Source organism: Sebastes umbrosus, chromosome 14 (assembly GCF_015220745.1).
Source record: "Sebastes umbrosus isolate fSebUmb1 chromosome 14, fSebUmb1.pri, whole genome shotgun sequence".
Taxonomy (NCBI): Eukaryota; Metazoa; Chordata; class Actinopteri; order Perciformes; family Sebastidae; genus Sebastes; species Sebastes umbrosus.
The window spans coordinates 29,653,791-29,672,198 of NC_051282.1; the positions used below are offsets into that span (position 1 = coordinate 29,653,791).

The 18,408-nt window shown below is 37.8% G+C and overlaps 3 protein-coding genes across 14 annotated transcripts in view; 1 reads left to right on the plus strand and 2 right to left on the minus strand.

Annotated features, from left to right (window-relative positions):
* LOC119501292 (septin-9-like) overlaps positions 1–18,408 on the plus strand; it is a 130,891-nt gene that overhangs the window by 78,061 nt on the left and 34,422 nt on the right. The gene's annotated exons all lie outside the window — the stretch shown is intronic.
* LOC119501294 lies at positions 516–18,125 on the minus strand. 6 transcript variants are annotated; one of them, XM_037791583.1, is made up of 2 exons: positions 18,091–18,109; positions 516–2,430 (listed from the first exon to the last, which is right to left on the minus strand). In XM_037791583.1, the coding sequence occupies exon 2, from the start codon at positions 2,427–2,429 to the stop codon at positions 1,359–1,361; it is 1,071 nt and encodes a 356-aa protein (XP_037647511.1). In that variant the 5' UTR covers position 2,430; positions 18,091–18,109; the 3' UTR covers positions 516–1,358. The 6 variants fall into 6 exon arrangements, with proteins under 6 accessions (XP_037647511.1, XP_037647510.1, XP_037647508.1 ...); XM_037791582.1 differs by lacking the exon at positions 18,091–18,109 and adding an exon at positions 10,552–10,598; XM_037791580.1 differs by lacking the exon at positions 18,091–18,109 and adding an exon at positions 3,817–3,969.
* On the minus strand, positions 12,394–14,575 carry LOC119501300. Of its 2 annotated transcripts, XM_037791595.1 has the most exons (3): positions 14,472–14,575; positions 13,222–13,971; positions 12,394–13,105 (listed from the first exon to the last, which is right to left on the minus strand). In XM_037791595.1, the coding sequence occupies exons 2-3, from the start codon at positions 13,968–13,970 to the stop codon at positions 13,078–13,080; spliced, it is 777 nt and encodes a 258-aa protein (XP_037647523.1). In that variant the 5' UTR covers position 13,971; positions 14,472–14,575; the 3' UTR covers positions 12,394–13,077. The 2 variants fall into 2 exon arrangements, with proteins under 2 accessions (XP_037647523.1, XP_037647522.1); XM_037791594.1 differs by having other exon boundaries at positions 12,394–13,971.

The following is an 18,408-nucleotide window of genomic DNA, read 5'->3' on the forward strand; positions in this document are numbered from 1 at the left end:
TTTCAAATAAATGCAAAAATATATAAATACATTTAAAAGTTAAAAAAATAAATGGAAGAGTAGATAGGGGAAGTAATACAAAGGTAAATAAATAAAGAAGCAAATTAAAACAGAAATATCAATTTGTCACATTTTATCAATTAATGAATGCGTACATTTATTTTTAATATTTTTGGTACATTTAATGACATATTTATTTATCAAGTGATTTATTTTTTTATTTGTTTTTGGCAAATTCCGTCCTCCGTACTTTTCAAGACATTTAAGATTATTACCACATCACAAAATGCCAGTTCAACAGTTAGCAAAATATAAGCAGTAAAATAAGATAATGTTGGAGCAAAACTAATTTGTTCTTCAAAACCAGATATCAATAGTATGCTGAGCTCTATCTGCTCCTCTCCTGTGATTGTCTGTAGAAGGAGGAATAGTTAAAGTTGTCTTCATGATTTTGCACATCTAACTTGTGTTCATCCAGTTTCTTTGAACTTAAAATAAAAACACTGACATCAGTCTGACTGATAAATTCAAGTTTAATTGACACAATTTCAAGCACAACAGAAAGAATACAAAACCATAAATGAAATACACTCCTGTTTCTTTGAGCTAATATATTATCAGTGAAGGCTGCTCTTAACAGACCACAGTGACTTTCACATATCAGTTTCATTTATCCATCAGAGCAATTTACAGTACATCGTCTTCATCTGTATCAGACACAGGATGAATCAGCAGTGAGTCATTACTAGTAGATTATACATGCTGGAGCATGACATTGTTGCCTGAATGAAACCTGAAGCTTTATGACCATGCCAGAGCAGTACATTTTAATATACAATAAAAAACATTTTGCTCAGTTCAAATATATTTGTAACAAAGAAGAATTCCTGCTGTTATGCCTGCCTTCCATAGCACATGCTTTGAGATGGGTAATTTAAAGAATTTGGCCTTTACACAGAAGCTTATACCTCAATCTTAACTGAACACTATCTCTCTCTCTCTCTCTCTCTCTCTCTCTCGCTCTCTCTCTCTCTCTCTCTCTCTCTCACACACTCTGTTTTCTCCTTCTTCTTTTCTCTCTGGATTAATGTCTTTCATGTATCCATCAGATTTTCCATCATTGCAACTCAACTCCTCACAACTTACTCATGGGACATAAGGGGACATAAACTACAATATCATGGAGGGGCGCAGCGACGTACATGAAACCTGCCTTGGCGGAGGTCTGCGCTCTCCGCGTGCCATTCCAGTTGTTATTGTGATCTTCGACTTTAATATTTGCACTTTTTATATTTGCACTCTTCCCATTTTGTATTGCAACTACTGCACAGCAGTTTCCCTCGAGATGAAGTTTTATCTCATTTTATGTTCCATTTATACAAAAAAATAAAAAGTAATATAGCACACAATGAAATTACACATATGGAGGCAATGCAACAAATACAACAAAATGACCGCCGGTTGTTGTTCAGAGGCACTGAGGTGTTGTTAAGGCCTGATTCTCGGTTCCCAGTCCTCCTGCTGGCTTCCTGGTCTTCATCGTAGTTTATATCCACTACAACATGACCTTGGTTTCGAAAATATCTAGGAACATTGCGCTCACTCTCCGAATCATCATCATCCAAATGAGTTCTTCTGTTTTCTGGTCTGTTGTTTTGTGGTTTGTAGTTGGTTTCTGGTCTGTTTTGTGGTGTGTGGTTGTTTTGTGGTCTGTTGTTTCGTTGGCTAGTGGAGTACTTTTCCTGGATCACAATAAACAACAGCAGTCCAAGGCAAGCAAGGTCACCCCATGTGTTTCTGATGTGCAACTCATCAGCGTTACTTGCATAGCGGTTTCTGAGTTGCAACAGTTGCTGTTGGTTTTGTCCCACAGAAAACTGTCTGATCTGTCTCAGGAGGTTAGTAGTGATCCTGTAGGTCTGATCTGGATCATATTCCCCCTGATTTTCAATATGTTGTGTGATATAAACTTGGTCTATCCTCTGCAAAGCTTGCCCTCCTATGTTCTGCTCCCTGGCACGAATTATGATCCTGTCACTGTTTGTTCCCACATACTCCCTTTGGGGACGGACAACATAAGAAGGAAGTTGCATGGTCGTTCCTTGATTGAGACTGCCAACAGTGTAGTACCGGTATCCACTTCCTCGATCCAGTCGGTCCAACAGGCCCTCAAAGTTGTGATACTGATGTGAGCCATAAGCTCTACTGTTTGGGTCAAAAGCCACCCTTATGACATCATTCTCGTCAATGTCAACTGTGTTGGCAAACCAGTGGAGCAGCAGCAGACTGTGTTTGGGCACAGATTGGCCAAAGTTGATTTTCTTCAAATCGTTGATTGAATGGAGCTTTTTCTGTACAGCCGACACAGAGTTCAGGACAAAGAACAGAGCTACACAGCAACTGGTGACTCTTCCTGACATCTTCATCATCCTGTATAGATAATTAAAAAGTTATTTCTCCCATTATTCATCCACACTGTACATTCTCAATCCATACTTATATTTGTAACAAGAGATGGATCTAACAATTATTTTCATGATTTGTTTATACAGGTGGCCATATGAACAATGAAACAGGTTTTATTTGTTGTTATCATTCCTGCTGCTCATACTGAGCTGTAAGAGTCAAGCCAGTATTAGGAAGGAAGCCACAGTCCTCATTCTGTGCAAAAATGTATTTGTAAGTTTATCTGAAGTTAATATGAGCCTTCAGCAGCCTGAGTTAATCAAATCAAGTGAGAGTCTTCAAAAGTTAGTCTTTTAGGTTGGTAGGGAATTTGTTTCAATAGACAGCGTTTCCTTGTTGAGTTGCGGTGGAGGGATAATAACACAGAGAGGAGAGATCACTCACAAAGAAGACTTGAGGTAAATGTTTCACTAATCGTGTGGAATAATGCCACGGTAAATACTAAAAACAAAACTAGGGATCTGAAAATAACAGAGCTCACCTGATTTAGTCTGCTGCTGTCAGTCTGCTGCCGTCAGGTATCTGATCTCTGTGTTTGTGGGAGAGTAGGTGTAACACATTCTAGGTTTCTGTTTCCATGTAAATGAAGCTGCAAAACACGTGCTGCTGGTGGTTACAGGGCGTTTGATTTTACATCCGTTTTATGAAACTTCCTTCTGTATTCAAGAAAATAAAAGTAGTACTCCCGACTGTTTTGTTGGGGTTTACCAGCCTTTGGAAATGCAAAAAGCTGATTATTTTTATTTATAGTTTTTAGAGGAATGATTCTGTAAAGAGAGGAGTCATTCTGTGAGTCTTCAGGGAATTTTATCGGCAGTGTTATGATGGAAACTATCCTGTGCAGGTCCACGTTTGACAGTGAGTGTGTCTTTTGGACTGCAGGTTGAGAAACTAGGAGAGTTATAATCAGGGCTGTCCTAAATACCTTTTTTTTGGGGCTTCAAAGCTTCAGTTAGAAACAGTCAAAGGTATTCAAAGCTTCGGGACAGTGCCGCTGCCACGCTACTGTACACACACACACACACACACACACACCTCTACACATAGCAAACAGCATCCATCTGAGAATAACTAATAATAATTAATGTTGTATATGAATAATGAATAATATTGTGGGATTATTCCTTATTTCATGAGCTATTTCCACACTTTGTACTTTTTAGTACGAAATTCCCTCTTCCTGTTTCAATAGACAGCGTTTCCTTGTTGAGTTGCGATGGAGGGATAATAACACAGGGAGGAGAGATCACTCACAAAGAAGACTCAAGTTAAATGCTTCACCAATCATGTGGAATAATGCCACGGTAAATACTAAAAACAAAACGAGTGATCAGAAATAATAGACCTCACCTGATTTAGTCTGCTGCCGTTAGACTGCTGCCGTTACTCTGCTTCCGTTAGTCTGCTGCTGTTTGTTTGCTGCTGTCAGATATCTGATCTCACTGTTTATGTGAGAGCATACTGCAGCTCCTTCTAGGTTACCGTTTTCCTGTAAATGAAACTGGTAAAACAAGCGTTGCTGGTGGTTAGAGGAAGTTTGATTATATTGCTGTTTGGATGAATCTTCCTTCTGTATTCAAGAAAAGAAAAGCATTATTCACTTTCAGTGTTTTGTTGGGGTTTTCCAGTCATATGACTGTAATTTAATTTTTTTTTATTTATTCATATTAAATTTTATGTATTTATTTATGTATTTATTCATGCATGCTTGTATTCCCCCCCCCATCCCCCATATTTATTTCCCCAAACTTATTTATTTCTGTATTTCTTTATACATTTCTTTATGCATTTCTGCATCATTATGCAAATAAGGAGGCTGTCACTCAATGTGTGTCATGGGTGTCAGAGTGCATAGAGCGACTATACATGCTAGCTAGCCAGCTAGCTAACACTGTCTGCTTATCAACTCCAGTCTTCTTCTCTGGCTCTATACAGTGGGTCGTCGGCCTGTAACTATTTCGCGGACCCATCACCGTTCTCCTCTCCGAGGTTGAGCTCGCTCAGAGTGGGAACCTCCGGGTCGATGCCAAATGAGGTCTTTGCATGCTTTGTGCAGCGAATCAGTTGCTTCCCATACTCAATGAATGGGAGCGAATTCTGCCGCCAGTCTGGTTGCATACTCAGGGGCTGCACCGTCTAGATGCCGTTGTCGCTGAGAGGCGCAGCGCGTTTCTGGCGGCATCGACCTGGAAGTTCCCACTATGAGCGAGCACAACCTCGGGGAGGAGACTGGAGGTCGGTCCGCAAAAAAGTTAAACAGTTAGGTTTAGAAAATGCAAAGGGAAAACCATGCAGAAATAAATAAATACTTAATGAATAAATACATTTTAAAATTAATTTAAATGAAATGCAAAAGTTGATAAAAATAAGTAAAATGAAAAATTAAATGGAAGAGTAGATAGGGGAAGTAATACAAAGGTAAATAAATAAAGAAGCAAATTAAAACAGAAATATCAATTTATGTCACATTTTTATCAATTAATGAATGCCTACATTTATTTTTAATATTATTTTTGTTACATTTAATGACATATTTATTTATTGAGTAATTTATTTATTTATTTTTTATTTCGGCAGATTCCGTCCTCCGTATTTTTCAAGACATTTAAGAATATTAACGCATCACAAAATGCCAGTTCAACAATTCACAAAATATAAGCAGTAAAAAACAATGTTGGAGCAACACTAATTTGTTCTTCAAAACCAGATATCAATAGTATGCTGAGCTCTATCTGCTCCTCTCCTGTGATTGTCTGTAGAAGGAGGAATAGTTAAAGTTGTCTTCATGATTTTGCACATCTAACTTGTGTTCATTCAGTTTCCTTGAACTTAAAATAAAAACACTGACATCAGTCTGACTGAAAAATTCATGTTTAATAAACACAATTTCAAGCACAACAGAAAGAATACAAAACCATAAAATAATAGAGCTAACATATTATCAGTGAAGGCTGCTCTTAACAGACCACAGAGCCTTCCACTTATCTGTTTCATTTATCATTCACAGCAATTTACATCGTCTTCATCTCTATCGGACACAGGATGAATCAGCAGCCAGAGCAGTGCATTATAATTTACAAAAAAAAACAAAAAACATTTTGCTAAGTTCAAATACTTTTATAATGAAGGAGAACTTGTGCTGTTATTAACAAACTACAATTTAGTAAATGAGAATGGTGATTTAAAGAAGTTGTCCTTTTATCACAAGCATGTCATACTGAGCCTATATATCAATCTTAACTGAACACCATTTACAAAAAAGATAATATAGTAAACACAATAAGATTAAACATATGGAGGCAAAGCAAAGCATAAAACAGAACAACCCCCGGCTGTTGTTTAGAGGTACTGAGCCGTCGTAATTACCTGATTTATTTGTTCCCAGTCAATTTATTAGTCCTGCTGGCTTCATGGTTCTAATCGTCCATGAAAAAAATCTATTACTCTCCCTCATTTTTTTGACATTTACTTCCCCAATGTATTAAAAAATGCAAGTATAAATAAACCTAATATCACAAGTACGAACAGAATGCAGAACGTCATCGAAGCATTACCCCCATCATTTTGTCTGTAGCTTTGTGGTCTGTTGTTTTCCTGGATCACAATAAACAACAGCAGGCCAAGGCAAGCAAGGTTACCCCATGTGTTTCTGATGTGGAACTCATCAGCGTTACTTCCATAGCGGCTTCTGAGATACCTTAGTGACAGTTGATTTTGTCCCACAGAAAACTCTCTGATCTCTCTCAGGAGGTTAGTAGTGATCCTGTAGGTATGATCTGGATCATATTCCCCCTGACGTCCAATATGCTGTGTGATATAAACTTGGTCTATCCTCTGTGAAGCTCCCCGTCCTGTGTTTTGCCCCCTGACACGAATTATGATCCTGTCACTGTTTGTTCCTGCATACTCCCTTCGGGGACGGACAACATAATGAGGAAGTGGCATGGACGTTTCTTGATAGAGATTGCCAACAGTGTAGTATCGGTATCCCCCCGGCAGTGGGTCCAACAGCTCCTCAAAGTTGCCATAATGATGTGAGCCATAATCTCCACTGTTTGGGTCAAAGGTCAGCCTTATGATATTGTTATTGTCGTCGATGTCAACTGTGTTGGCAAACCAGTGGAGCAGCAGTAGAATGTGCGTGGGCACAGATTGGCCAAAGTTGATTTGCTTCAAGTTGTTGATTGAATCAAGATCTCTCTGTACAGCCGACACAGAGCTCAGCACAAAGAACAGAGCTACACAGCAACTGGTGACTCTTCCTGACATCTTCGTCATCCTGTATAGATAATTAAAAAGTTATTTCTCCCATTATTCATCCACACTGTACATTTTCAATCTATACATGTATTTGAGATGCATGAAATGATTGTCATGATTTGATTAGTCAGTTGGCCATATGAACAGGTTTAGTTTGTTGTTATTGTTCCTTTTGTTCATACTGAGTGGTTAGGTCAGACCAGTATTAGGAAGGAAACCACAGTCCTCATTTTGTGCAAAAATGCATTTGTAAGTTTATCTGAAGTTAATATGAGCCTTCAGCAACCTGAGTTAATCAAATCAAGTGAGAGTCTTCAAAAGTTAGTCTTTTAGGTTGGTAGGGAATTTGTTTCAATAGACAGCGTTTCCTTGTTGAATTGCGGTGGAGGGATAATAACACAGAGATGAGAGATCACTCACAAAGAAGACTTGTTAAATGCTTCACTAATCATGTGGAATAATGCCACGGTAAATACTAAAAACAAAACTAGTGATCTGAAAATAACAGAGCTCACCTGATTTAGTCTGCTGCTGTCAGTCTGCTGCCGTCAGGCATCTGATCTCTGTGTTTGTGGGAGAGTAGGTGTAACACATTCTAGGTTTCCTGTTCCATGTAAAGGAAGCTGCAAAACACGTGCTGCTGGTGGTTACAGGGCGTTTGATTTTACATCCGTTTTATGAAACTTCCTTCTGTATTCAAGAAAATAAAAGTACTACTCCCGACAGTGTTTTGTTGGGGTTTACCAGTCACGTGCGTTTGGAAATGCAAAAAGCTGATTATTTTTATTTATAGTTTTTAGAGGAATGATTCTGTAAAGAGGGGAGTAATTCTGTGAGTCTTCAGGGAATTTTATCGGCAGTGTTATGATGAAAACTATCCTGTACAGGTCCACGTTTGACAGTGAGTGTGTCTTTTGGACTGCAGGTTGAGAAACTAGGAGAGTTATAATCAGGGCTGTCCTAAATACCTTTTTTTTTGGGCTTCAAAACTTCAGTTAGAAACAGTCAAAGGTATTCAAAGCTTCGGGACAGTGCCGCTGCCACGCTACTGTACACACACACACACACACACCTCTGCACATAGCAAACAGCATCCATCTGAGAATAACTAATAATAATTAATGTTGAATATGAATAATGAATAATATTGTGGGATTATTCCTTATTTCATGAGCTATTTGGGGATTTATACATTATTATTACATACTAACAATATATATGTAATATATATAAAGACAAAAAATGAAGCATTCAAATAGTGATTTGGAGGTTGATTACCATGGCAACGGTTGAAGTTTTAAAGCATTTGGGTCAGCCCTACTTATATTAGTGCCTGCCTTATTATTCTCCATTATTCACTTAATCACAGATCACTTTCAAGTACAGTACATGCATGTTTTATAGGTTGTATGTTTCACTCTTTTTTTCTCGATAAAAAATTTCATATTAGCGTTTTCATTGTTTCTTTCTCTTTTTTTAAGTTAATACTGATTCATCCAATATTTTTCCCATCCATAAAGGATGATATTTTCATCCTTTGTAAAGAGTTTTAATACAAATTCTGGTGCAAAATAGTTGAAACTTTTTAAGATCCCCTTTTCAAGACATTTAAGATGATTACTACATCACAAAATGCCAGTTCATCAGTCCGCAAAATATAAGCAGTAAAAAACAATGTTGGAGCAACACTAATTTGTTCTTCAAAACCAGATATCAATAGTATGCTGAGCTCTATCTGCTCCTCTCCTGTGATTGTCTGTAGAAGGAGGAATAGTTAAAGTTGTCTTCATGATTTTGCACATCTAACTTGTGTTCATCCAGTTTCCTTGAACTTAAAATAAAAACACTGACATCAGTCTGACTGATAAATTCACGTTTAATAAACATAATTTCAAGCACAACAGAAAGAATACAAAACCATAAAATAATAGAGCTAACATATTATCAGTGAAGGCTGCTCTTAACAGACCACAGAGCCTTTCACTTATCAGTTTCATTTATCATTCAGAGCAATTTGCATCGTCCTCATCTCTATCGGACACGGGATGAATCAGCAGCCAGAGCAGTGCATTATAGTTTACAAAAAAAAACAAAAAACATTTTGCTAAGTTCAAATACTTTTATAATGAAGGAGAATTTGTGCTGTTATTAACAAACTACAATTTAGTAAATGAGAATGGTGATTTAAAGAAGTTGTCCTTTTATCACAAGCATGTCACACCGAGCCTATATATCAATCTTAACTGAACACCATTTACAAAAAAGATAATATAGTAAACACAAGAAGATTAAACATGTGGAGGCAAAGCAAAGCATAAAACAGAACAACCCCCGGCTGTTGTTTAGAGGTACTGAGGTGTTGTAAGTACCTGATTTATTTGTTCCCAGTCAACTTATTAGTCCTGCTGGCTTCGTGGTTCTAATCGTCCATGAAAAAATCTATTACTCTCCCTCATTTTTTGACATTTACTTCCCCAATGTATTAAAAAATGCAAGTATAAATAAACCTAATATCACAAGTACGAACAGAATGCAGAACGTCATCAAAGCATTACCCCCATCATTTTGTCTGTTTTCTGGTCTGTAGCTTTGTGGTGTGTAGCTTTGTGGTGTGAAATAGATTTGTGGTCTGTTGTTTTCCTGGATCACAATAAACAACAGCAGGCCAAGGCAAGCAAAGTCACCCCATGTGTTTCTGATGTGGAACTCATCAGCGTTACTTCCATAGCGGCTTCTGAGATACCTTAGTGACAGTTGATTTTGTCCCACAGAAAACTCTCTGATCTGTCTCAAGAGGTTAGTAGTGATCCTGTAGGTATGATCTGGATCATATTCCCCCTGACGTCCAATATGCTGTGTGATATAAACTTGGTCTATCCTCTGTGAAGCTCGCCCTCCTGTGTTTTGCCCCCTGACACGAATTATGATCCTGTCACTGTTTGTTCCTGCATACTCCCTTCGGGGACGGACAACATAAGGAGGAAGTGGCATGGACGTTTCTTGATGGACATTGCCAACAATGTAGTATTGGTATCCCCCCGGCAGTTGGTCCAACAGCCTTTCATAGTTGCTATAATAATGTGAGCCATAATCTCCGCTGTTTGGGTCAAAGGTCAGCCTTATGATATTGTTATTGTCGTCGATGTCAACTGTGTTGGCAAACCAGTGGAGCAGCAGTAGACTGTGTTTGGGCACAGATTGGCCGAAATTGATTTGCTTCAAGTTGTTGATTGAATCAAGCTTTTTCTGTACAGCCGACACAGAGTTCAGCACAAAGAACAGAGCTACACAGCAACTGGTGACTCTTCCTGACATCTTCATCATCCTGTAGAGATAGTTAAAAAGTTATTGCACCCATTATTCATCCACACTGTACACTTTCAATCTATACATGTATTTGAGATGCATGAAATGATTATGTCATGATTTGATTAGTCAGTTGGCCATATGAACAGGTTTAGTTTGTTGTTATTGTTCCTGCTGTTCATACTGAGCGGACGAGTCAGACCAGTATTAGGAAGGAAACCACAGTCCTCATTCTGTGCAAAAATGCATTTGTAGGTTTATCTGAAGTTAATATGAGGCTTCAGCAACCTGAGTTAATCAAATCAAGTGAGAGTCTTCAAAAGTTAGTCTTTTAGGTTGGTAGGGAATTTGTTTCAATAGACAGCGTTTTCTTGTTGAATTGCGGTGGAGGGATAATAACACAGAGAGGAGAGATCACTCACAAAGAAGACTTGAGGTAAATGTTTCACTAATTGTGTGGAATAATGCCACGGTAAATACTAAAAACAAAACTAGTGATCTGAAAATAACAGAGCTCACCTGATTTAGTCTGCTGCTGTTAGTCTGCTGCCGTCAGGTATCTGATCTCTGTGTTTGTGGGAGAGTAGGTGTAACACATTCTAGGTTTCTGTTTCCATGTAAATGAAATTGCAAAACACGTGCTGCTGGTGGTTACAGGGCGTTTGATTTTACAACCGTTTGATGAAACTTCCTTCTGTATTCAAGAAAATAAAAGAAGTACTCCCGACAGTGTTTTGTTGGGGTTTACCAGTCACGTGCCTTTGAAATGCAAAAAGCTGATTATTTGTATTTATAGTTTTTAGAGGAATGATTCTGTAAAGAGAGGAGTCATTCTGTGAGTCTTCAGGGAATTTTATCACCAGTGTTATGATGGAAACTATCCTGTACAGGTCCACGTTTGACAGTGAGTGTGTCCTTTGGACTGCAGGTTGAGAAACTAGGAGAGTTATAATCAGGGCTGTCCTAAATACCTTATTTTTGGTCTTCAAAGCTTCAGTTAGAAACAGTCAAAGGTATTCAAAGCTTCGGGACAGTGCCGCTGCCACGCTACTGTACACACACACACACACACACACACACACCTCTACACATAGCAAACAGCATCCATCTGAGAATAACTAATAATAATTCATGTTGAATATGAATAATGAATAATATTGTGGGATTATTCCTTATTTCATGAGCTATTTGGGGATTTATACATTATTATTACATACTTACAATATACACTCACCAGCCACTTTATTAGGCACACTTGTTCAATTGCTTGTTAACACAAATAGCTAATCAGCCAATCACATGGCAGCAACTCAATGCATTTAGTCATCTAGACGTGGTGAAGACGACTTGCTGAAGTTCAAACCGAGCATCAGAATGGGGAAGAAAGGGGATTTAAGTGACTTTGAACGTGGCATGGTTGTTGGTGCCAAACGGGCTGGTCTGAGTATTTAAAAAACTGCTGATATACTGGGATTTTCACGCACAACCATCTCTAGGGTTTACAGAGAATGGTCCGAACAAGAGAACATATCCAGTGAGCGGCAGTTGTGTGGACGGAAATGCCTTGTTGATGTCAGAGGTCAGAGGAGAATGGGCAGAGTGGTTCAAGATGATAGAAAGGCAACAGTAACTCAAATAACCACTCGTTACAACCAAGGTATGCAGAATACCATCTCTGAACGCACAGACCACCCGGTACTAGCAAGGTGTACCTAATAAAGTGGCCGGTGAGTGTATTTATGTAATATGTATAAAGACAAAAAATGAAGCATTCAAATAGTGATTTGGAGGTTGATTACCATGGCAACGGTTGAAGTTTTAAAGCATTTGGGTCAGCCCTACCTATATTAGTGCCTGCCTTATTATTCTCCAGTATTCACTTAATCACAGATCAGTTTAAAGTACAGTACATGCATGTTTTATAGGTTGTATTTTTATGTATGTTTCGCTCTTTTTCTCAATTAAAAATTTTCATTGTAGTGTTTTTTGTTTCTTTCTCTTTTTTTAAGTTAATACAGATTCATCCAATATTTTTTGCCATCCATAAAGGATGATATTTTCATCCTTTGTAAAGAGTTTTAATACAAATTCTGGTGCAAAATAGTTGAAACTTTTTAAGACCCCCTTTTCAAGACATTTAAGATGATTACTACATTACAAAATGCCAGTAAAAAACAATGTTGGAGCAACACTAATTTGTTCTTCAAAACCAGATATCAATAGTATGCTGAGCTCTATCTGCTCCTCTCCTGTGATTGTCTGTAGAAGGAGGAATAGTTAAAGTTGTCTTCATGATTTTGCACATCTAACTTGTGTTCATCCAGTTTCCTTGAACTTAAAATAAAAACACTGACATCAGTCTGACTGATAAATTCATGTTTAATAAACACAATTTCAAGCACAACAGAAAGAATACAAAACCATAAAATAATAGAGCTAACATATTATCAGTGAAGGCTGCTCTTAACAGACCACAGAGCCTTTCACTTATCAGTTTCATTTATCATTCAGAGCAATTTACATCGTCCTCATCTCTATCAGACACAGGATGAATCAGCAGCCAGAGCAGTGCATTATAATTTACAAAAAAAAAAAAAAACATTTTGCTCAGTTCAAATACTTTTATAATGAAGGAGAACTTGTGCTGTTATTAACAAACTACAATTTAGTAAATGAGAATGGTGATTTAAAGAAGCTGTCCTTTTATCACAAGCATGTCACACCGAGCCTATATCTCAATCTTAACTGAACACCATTTACAAAAAAGATAATATAGTAAACACAATAAGATTAAACATATGGAGGCAAAGCAAAGCATAAAACAGAACAACCCCCGGCTGTTGTTTAGAGGTACTGAGGTGTTGTAAGTACCTGATTTATTTGTTCTCAGTCAACTTATTAGTCCTGCTGGCTTCATGGTTCTAATCGTCCATGAAAAAATCTATTACTCTCCCTCATTTTTTGACATTTACTTCCCCAATGTATTAAAAAATGCAAGTATAAATAAACCTAATATCACAAGTACGAACAGAATGCAGAACGTCATCAAAGCATTACCCCCACCATTTTGTCTGTTTTTTAGTCTGTAGCTGTATACTTGCAAGTATAACTAAAACTAATATCACAAGTACAAAAAGAATGCAGAACATCATCAAAGCATTACCCCCACCATTTTGTCTGTTTTCTGGTCTGTAGCTTTGTGGTGTGTAGCTTTGTGGTGTGGAATAGGTTTGTGGTCTGTTGTTTTCCTGGATCACAATAAACAAGAGCAGGCCAAGGCAAGCAAGGTCACCCCATGTGTTTCTGATGTGAAACTCATCAGCGTTACTTCCATAGCGGCTTCTGAGATACCTTAGTGACAGTTGATTTTGTCCCACAGAAAACTCTCTGATCTGTCTCAAGAGGTTAGTAGTGATCCTGTAGGTATGATCTGGATCATATTCCCCCCGACGTCCAATATGTTGTGTGATATAAACTTGGTCTATCCTCTGTGAAGCTCGCCCTCCTGTGTTTTGCCCCCTGACACGAATTATGATCCTGTCACTGTTTGTTCCCACATACTCCCTTTGGGGACGGACAACATAAGGAGGAAGTGGCATGGACGTTTCTTGATGGAGATTGCCAACAGTGTAGTATCGGTATCCACTTCCCCGATGCAGTGGGTCCAACAGCTCCTCAAAGTTGCCATAATAATGTGAGCCATAATCTCCACTGTTTGGGTCAAATGTCAGCCTTATGATATTGTTATTGTCGTCGATGTCAACTGTGTTGGCAAACCAGTGGAGCAGCAGTAGAATGTGCGTGGGCACAGATTGGCCAAAGTTGATTTGCTTCAAGTCGTTGATTGAATCAAGATCTCTCTGTACAGCCGACACAGAGCTCAGCACAAAGAACAGAGCTACACAGCAACTGGTGACTCTTCCTGACATCTTCATCATCCTGTAGAGATAATTAAAAAGTTATTTCGCCCATTATTCATCCACACTGTACACTTTCAATCTATACATGTATTTGAGATGCATGAAATGATTATGTCATGATTTGATTAGTCAGTTGGCCATATGAACAGGTTTAGTTTATTGTTATTGTTCCTGCTGTTCATACTGAGCGGAAGAGTCAGGCCAGTATTAGGAAGGAAACCACAGTCCTCATTCTGTGCAAAAATGCATTTGTAAGTTTATCTGAAGTTAATATGAGGCTTCAGCAGCCTGAGTTAATCAAATCAAGTGAGAGTCTTCAAAGGTTAGTCTTTTAGGTTGGTAGGGAATTTGTTTCAATAGACAGCGTTTTCTTGTTGAGTTGCGGTGGAGGGATAATAACACAGAGAGGAGAGATCACTCACAAAGAAGACTTGAGGTAAATGTTTCACTAATCGTGTGGAATAATGCCACGGTAAATACTAAAAACAAAACTAGCGATCTGAAAATAACAGAGCTCACCTGATTTAGTCTGCTGCCGTTAGTCTGCTGCCGTCAGGTATCTGATCTCTGTGTTTGTGGGAGAGTAGGTGTAACACATTCTAGGTTTCCTGTTTCCATGTAAAGGAAGCTGCAAAACACGTGCTGCTGGTGGTTACAGGGCGTTTGATTTTACATCCGTTTTATGAAACTTCCTTCTGTATTCAAGAAAATAAAAATAGTACTCCCAACAGTGTTTTGTTGGGGTTTACCAGTCACGTGCCTTTGGAAATAAAAAAAGCTGATTATTTGTATTTATAGTTTTTAGAGGAATGATTCTGTAAAGAGAGGAGTCATTCTGTGAGTCTTCAGGGAATTCTATCGGCAGTGTTATGATGGAAACTATCCTGTACAGGTCCACGTTTGACAGTGAGTGTGTCTTTTGGACTGCAAGTTGAGAAACTAGGAGAGTTATAATCAGGGCTGTCCTAAATACTTTTTTTTTGGGCTTCAAAGCTTCAGTTAGAAACAGTCAAAGGTATTCAAAGCTTCGGGACAGTGCCGCTGCCACGCTACTGTACACACACACACACCTCTACACATAGCAAACAGCATCCATCTGAGAATAACTAATAATAATTAATGTTGAATATGAATAATGAATAATATTGTGGGATTATTCCTTATTTCATGAGCTATTTGGGGATTTATACATTATTATTACATACTTACAATATATATGTAATATATATAAAGACAAAAAATGAAGCATTCAAATAGTGATTTGGAGGTTGATTACCATGGCAATGGTTGAAGTTTTAAAGCATTTGGGTCAGCCCTACTTATATTAGTGCCTGCCTTATTATTCTCCATTATTCACTTAATCACAGATCAGTTTAAAGTACAGTACATGCATGTTTTATAGGTTGTATTTTTATGTATGTTTCGCTCTTTTTCTCAATTAAAAATTTTCATATTAGCGTTTTTTGTTTCTTTCTCTTTTTTTAAGTTAGTACTGATTCAGCCAATATTTTTTCCCATCCATAAAGGATGATATTTTAATCCTTTGTAAAGAGTTTTATTACAAATTCTGGTGCAAAATAGTTAAAACTTTTTAAGACCCCCTTTTCAAGACATTTAAGATGATTACTACATCACAAAATGCCAGTAAAAAACAATGTTGGAGCAACACTAATTTGTTCTTCAAAACCAGATATCAATAGTATGCTGAGCTCTATCTGCTCCTCTACTGTGATTTTCTGTAGAAGGAGGAATAGTTAAAGTTGTCTTCATGATTTTGCACATCTAACTTGTGTTCATCCAGTTTCCTTGAACTTAAAATAAAAACACTGACATCAGTCTGACTGATAAATTCATGTTTAATAAACACAATTTCAAGCACAACAGAAAGAATACAAAACCATAAAAAATACACTTCTGTTTTTAAAGCTAATACATTATCAGTAAAGGCTGTTCTTAACAGACCACAGAGACTTTCACCTACAGTATCAGTTTAATTTATCCATCAGAGCAATTTACATCGTCTTCATCTCTATCAGACACAGGATGAATCAGCAGTGAGTCATTACTAGTAGATTATACATGCTGGAGCATGACATTGTTGCCTGAATGAAGCCTGAAGCTTTATGACCATGCCAGAGCAGTGCATTATAATATACAATAAAAGACATTTTGCTCAGTTCAAAATCTTTTTTAATGAAGAAGAAGTCCTGCTTTTATTTACAAACTACAATAAAAAGCATGTCATGCTGAGCCTGTATCTCTATCTTAACCGAACACCATTTACAAAAAAGAAAATATAGTACACAATAAAATTAACTTATGGAGGCAAAACAAAGCATGAAACGGAAAAATTTCTGGCCATTGTTTCAGGGTACTGAGGCATCAATTAAGTACCTGATTCTTTGTTCCCAATCGACCGATGAATCTTGATGGCTTTGTGGTCCTAATCGTCCTTGAAAAGCACAATCACACCTTGGTTTAGACAATATCTATTACTCGCCCTAATTTCTTGTCATCTAAATTCCCAATTTCTTAAAAAATGCACGGATAAATAAACAAAATACAACAAATATAAAAAGAAAAAGAAAACAAATGCAGGTCGCCAGAGCTTCATCATCCGCATTATTTTGTATGTTTCCTGGTCTGTAGTCGTTTTGTGGTGAGTAGTTGGTTTGTGGTCTGTATTGTGGTGTGTAGTTGGTTTGTGGTGTGTAGTTGGTTTGTGGTCTGTTGGTTTGTGGTGTGTAGTTGGTTTGTGGTCTGTTATTTTGTGGTATGTAGTTGTTTTGTGGTCTGTTGTTTTGTTGGTTAGAGGAGTACCTTTCCTGGATCACAATAAACAACAACAGTCCAAGGCAAGCAAGGTTACCCCATGTGTTTCTGATGTGCCTTAACTGTAATTCATCAGCATTACTTCCATAGAGGTTTCTGAGTTGCAACAGTTGCTGTTGGTTTTGTCCCTCAGAAAACTGTCTGATCTGTCTCAGGAGGTTAGTAGTGATCCTGTAGGTCTGATCTGGATCATATTCCCCCTGATTTTCAATATGCTGTGTGATATAAACTTGGTCTATCCTCTGCAAAGCTTGCCCTCCTATGTTCTGCTCCATGGCACGAATTATGATCCTGTCAGTGTTTGTTACCACATACTCCCCACTTGGGGGATGGACAACATAAGAAGGAAGTTGCATGGTCGTTTCTTGATTGAGACTGCCAATAGTGTAGTATTGGTATCCACTTCCCCGATGCAGTGGGACCAACATCTCCTCAAAGTTGCCATAATAATGTGAGCCATAAGCTCTACTGTTTGGGTCAAAGGCCAGCCTTATGACATCATTCTCGTCGATGTCAACTGTGCTGGCAAACCAGTGGAGCAGCAATAGACTGTGCTTGGGCACAGATTGGCCAAAGTTGATTTGCTTCAAGTCGTTGATTGAATCAAGCTTTTTCTGTACAGCAAACACAGAGTTCAGCACAAAGAACAGAGCTACACAGCAACTGGTGACTCTTCCTGACATCTTCATCATCCTGTATAGATAATTAAAAAGTTAATTCTCCCATTATTCATCCACACTGTACATTCTCAATCTATTCATGTATTTGTAACCAGAAATGCATCTAATGACTATTTTCCTTATTTGATAAATGTATTTTATAGTATATTATATTTTGATGGAGCTCGTTCCAACACCAAATGGATATTATCAATTAAAAGTCTTTCTTGAAAACAGTAGTCAGTTGGCCATATGAACAATGAAACAGGTTTTGTTTGTTGTTGTTGTTATGGTTCCTGCTGTTCATACTGAGCTTTACGAGTCAGGCCAGTAATAGGAAGGAATCCACAGTCCTTATTCTGTGCAAAAAATGCATTTGTAAGTTTATCTGAAGTTGATATGAGGCTTCAGCAGCCTGAGTTAATCAAATCAAGTGAGTATCTTCCAGAGTTTTATTTTTAGTACAAAATTCCCTCTTCTTGTTTCAATAGACAGCACCTCCTTGTTGAGTTGCAGTGGAGGGTTAATAACAGAGAGGAGAGATCACTCACAAAGAAGACTTGAGTTAAACGCTTCACCAATCGTGTGGAATAATGCAACGGTAAATACTAAAAGAAAGCTAGTGATCTGAAAATAATCGAGCTCACCTGCATTAGTCTGCTGCCGTTGGGGATCTGATCTCTCTGTAGGTAAGAGTAGGCGTACCTAGGTTATCATTTCACTGTAAGTTAAACTGGCTTAACAAGCAATTCTGGTGGTTACAAAACATTCCGATAATAGTTTGATTACTTCCTTGTTCTTTTAAGTATGTTTTTTTTATTATGAAATATTGGCAGGTATATTATTGTCAGATTTGTATTGTCTTTTTTCATGCCGATAACTTTACGTTTTGCCTTTATTGGACAGAACACAGTAGAGTGTGTCAGAAATTATGTGCTGGTTTTAGACCACTAGGTCACCTGTGG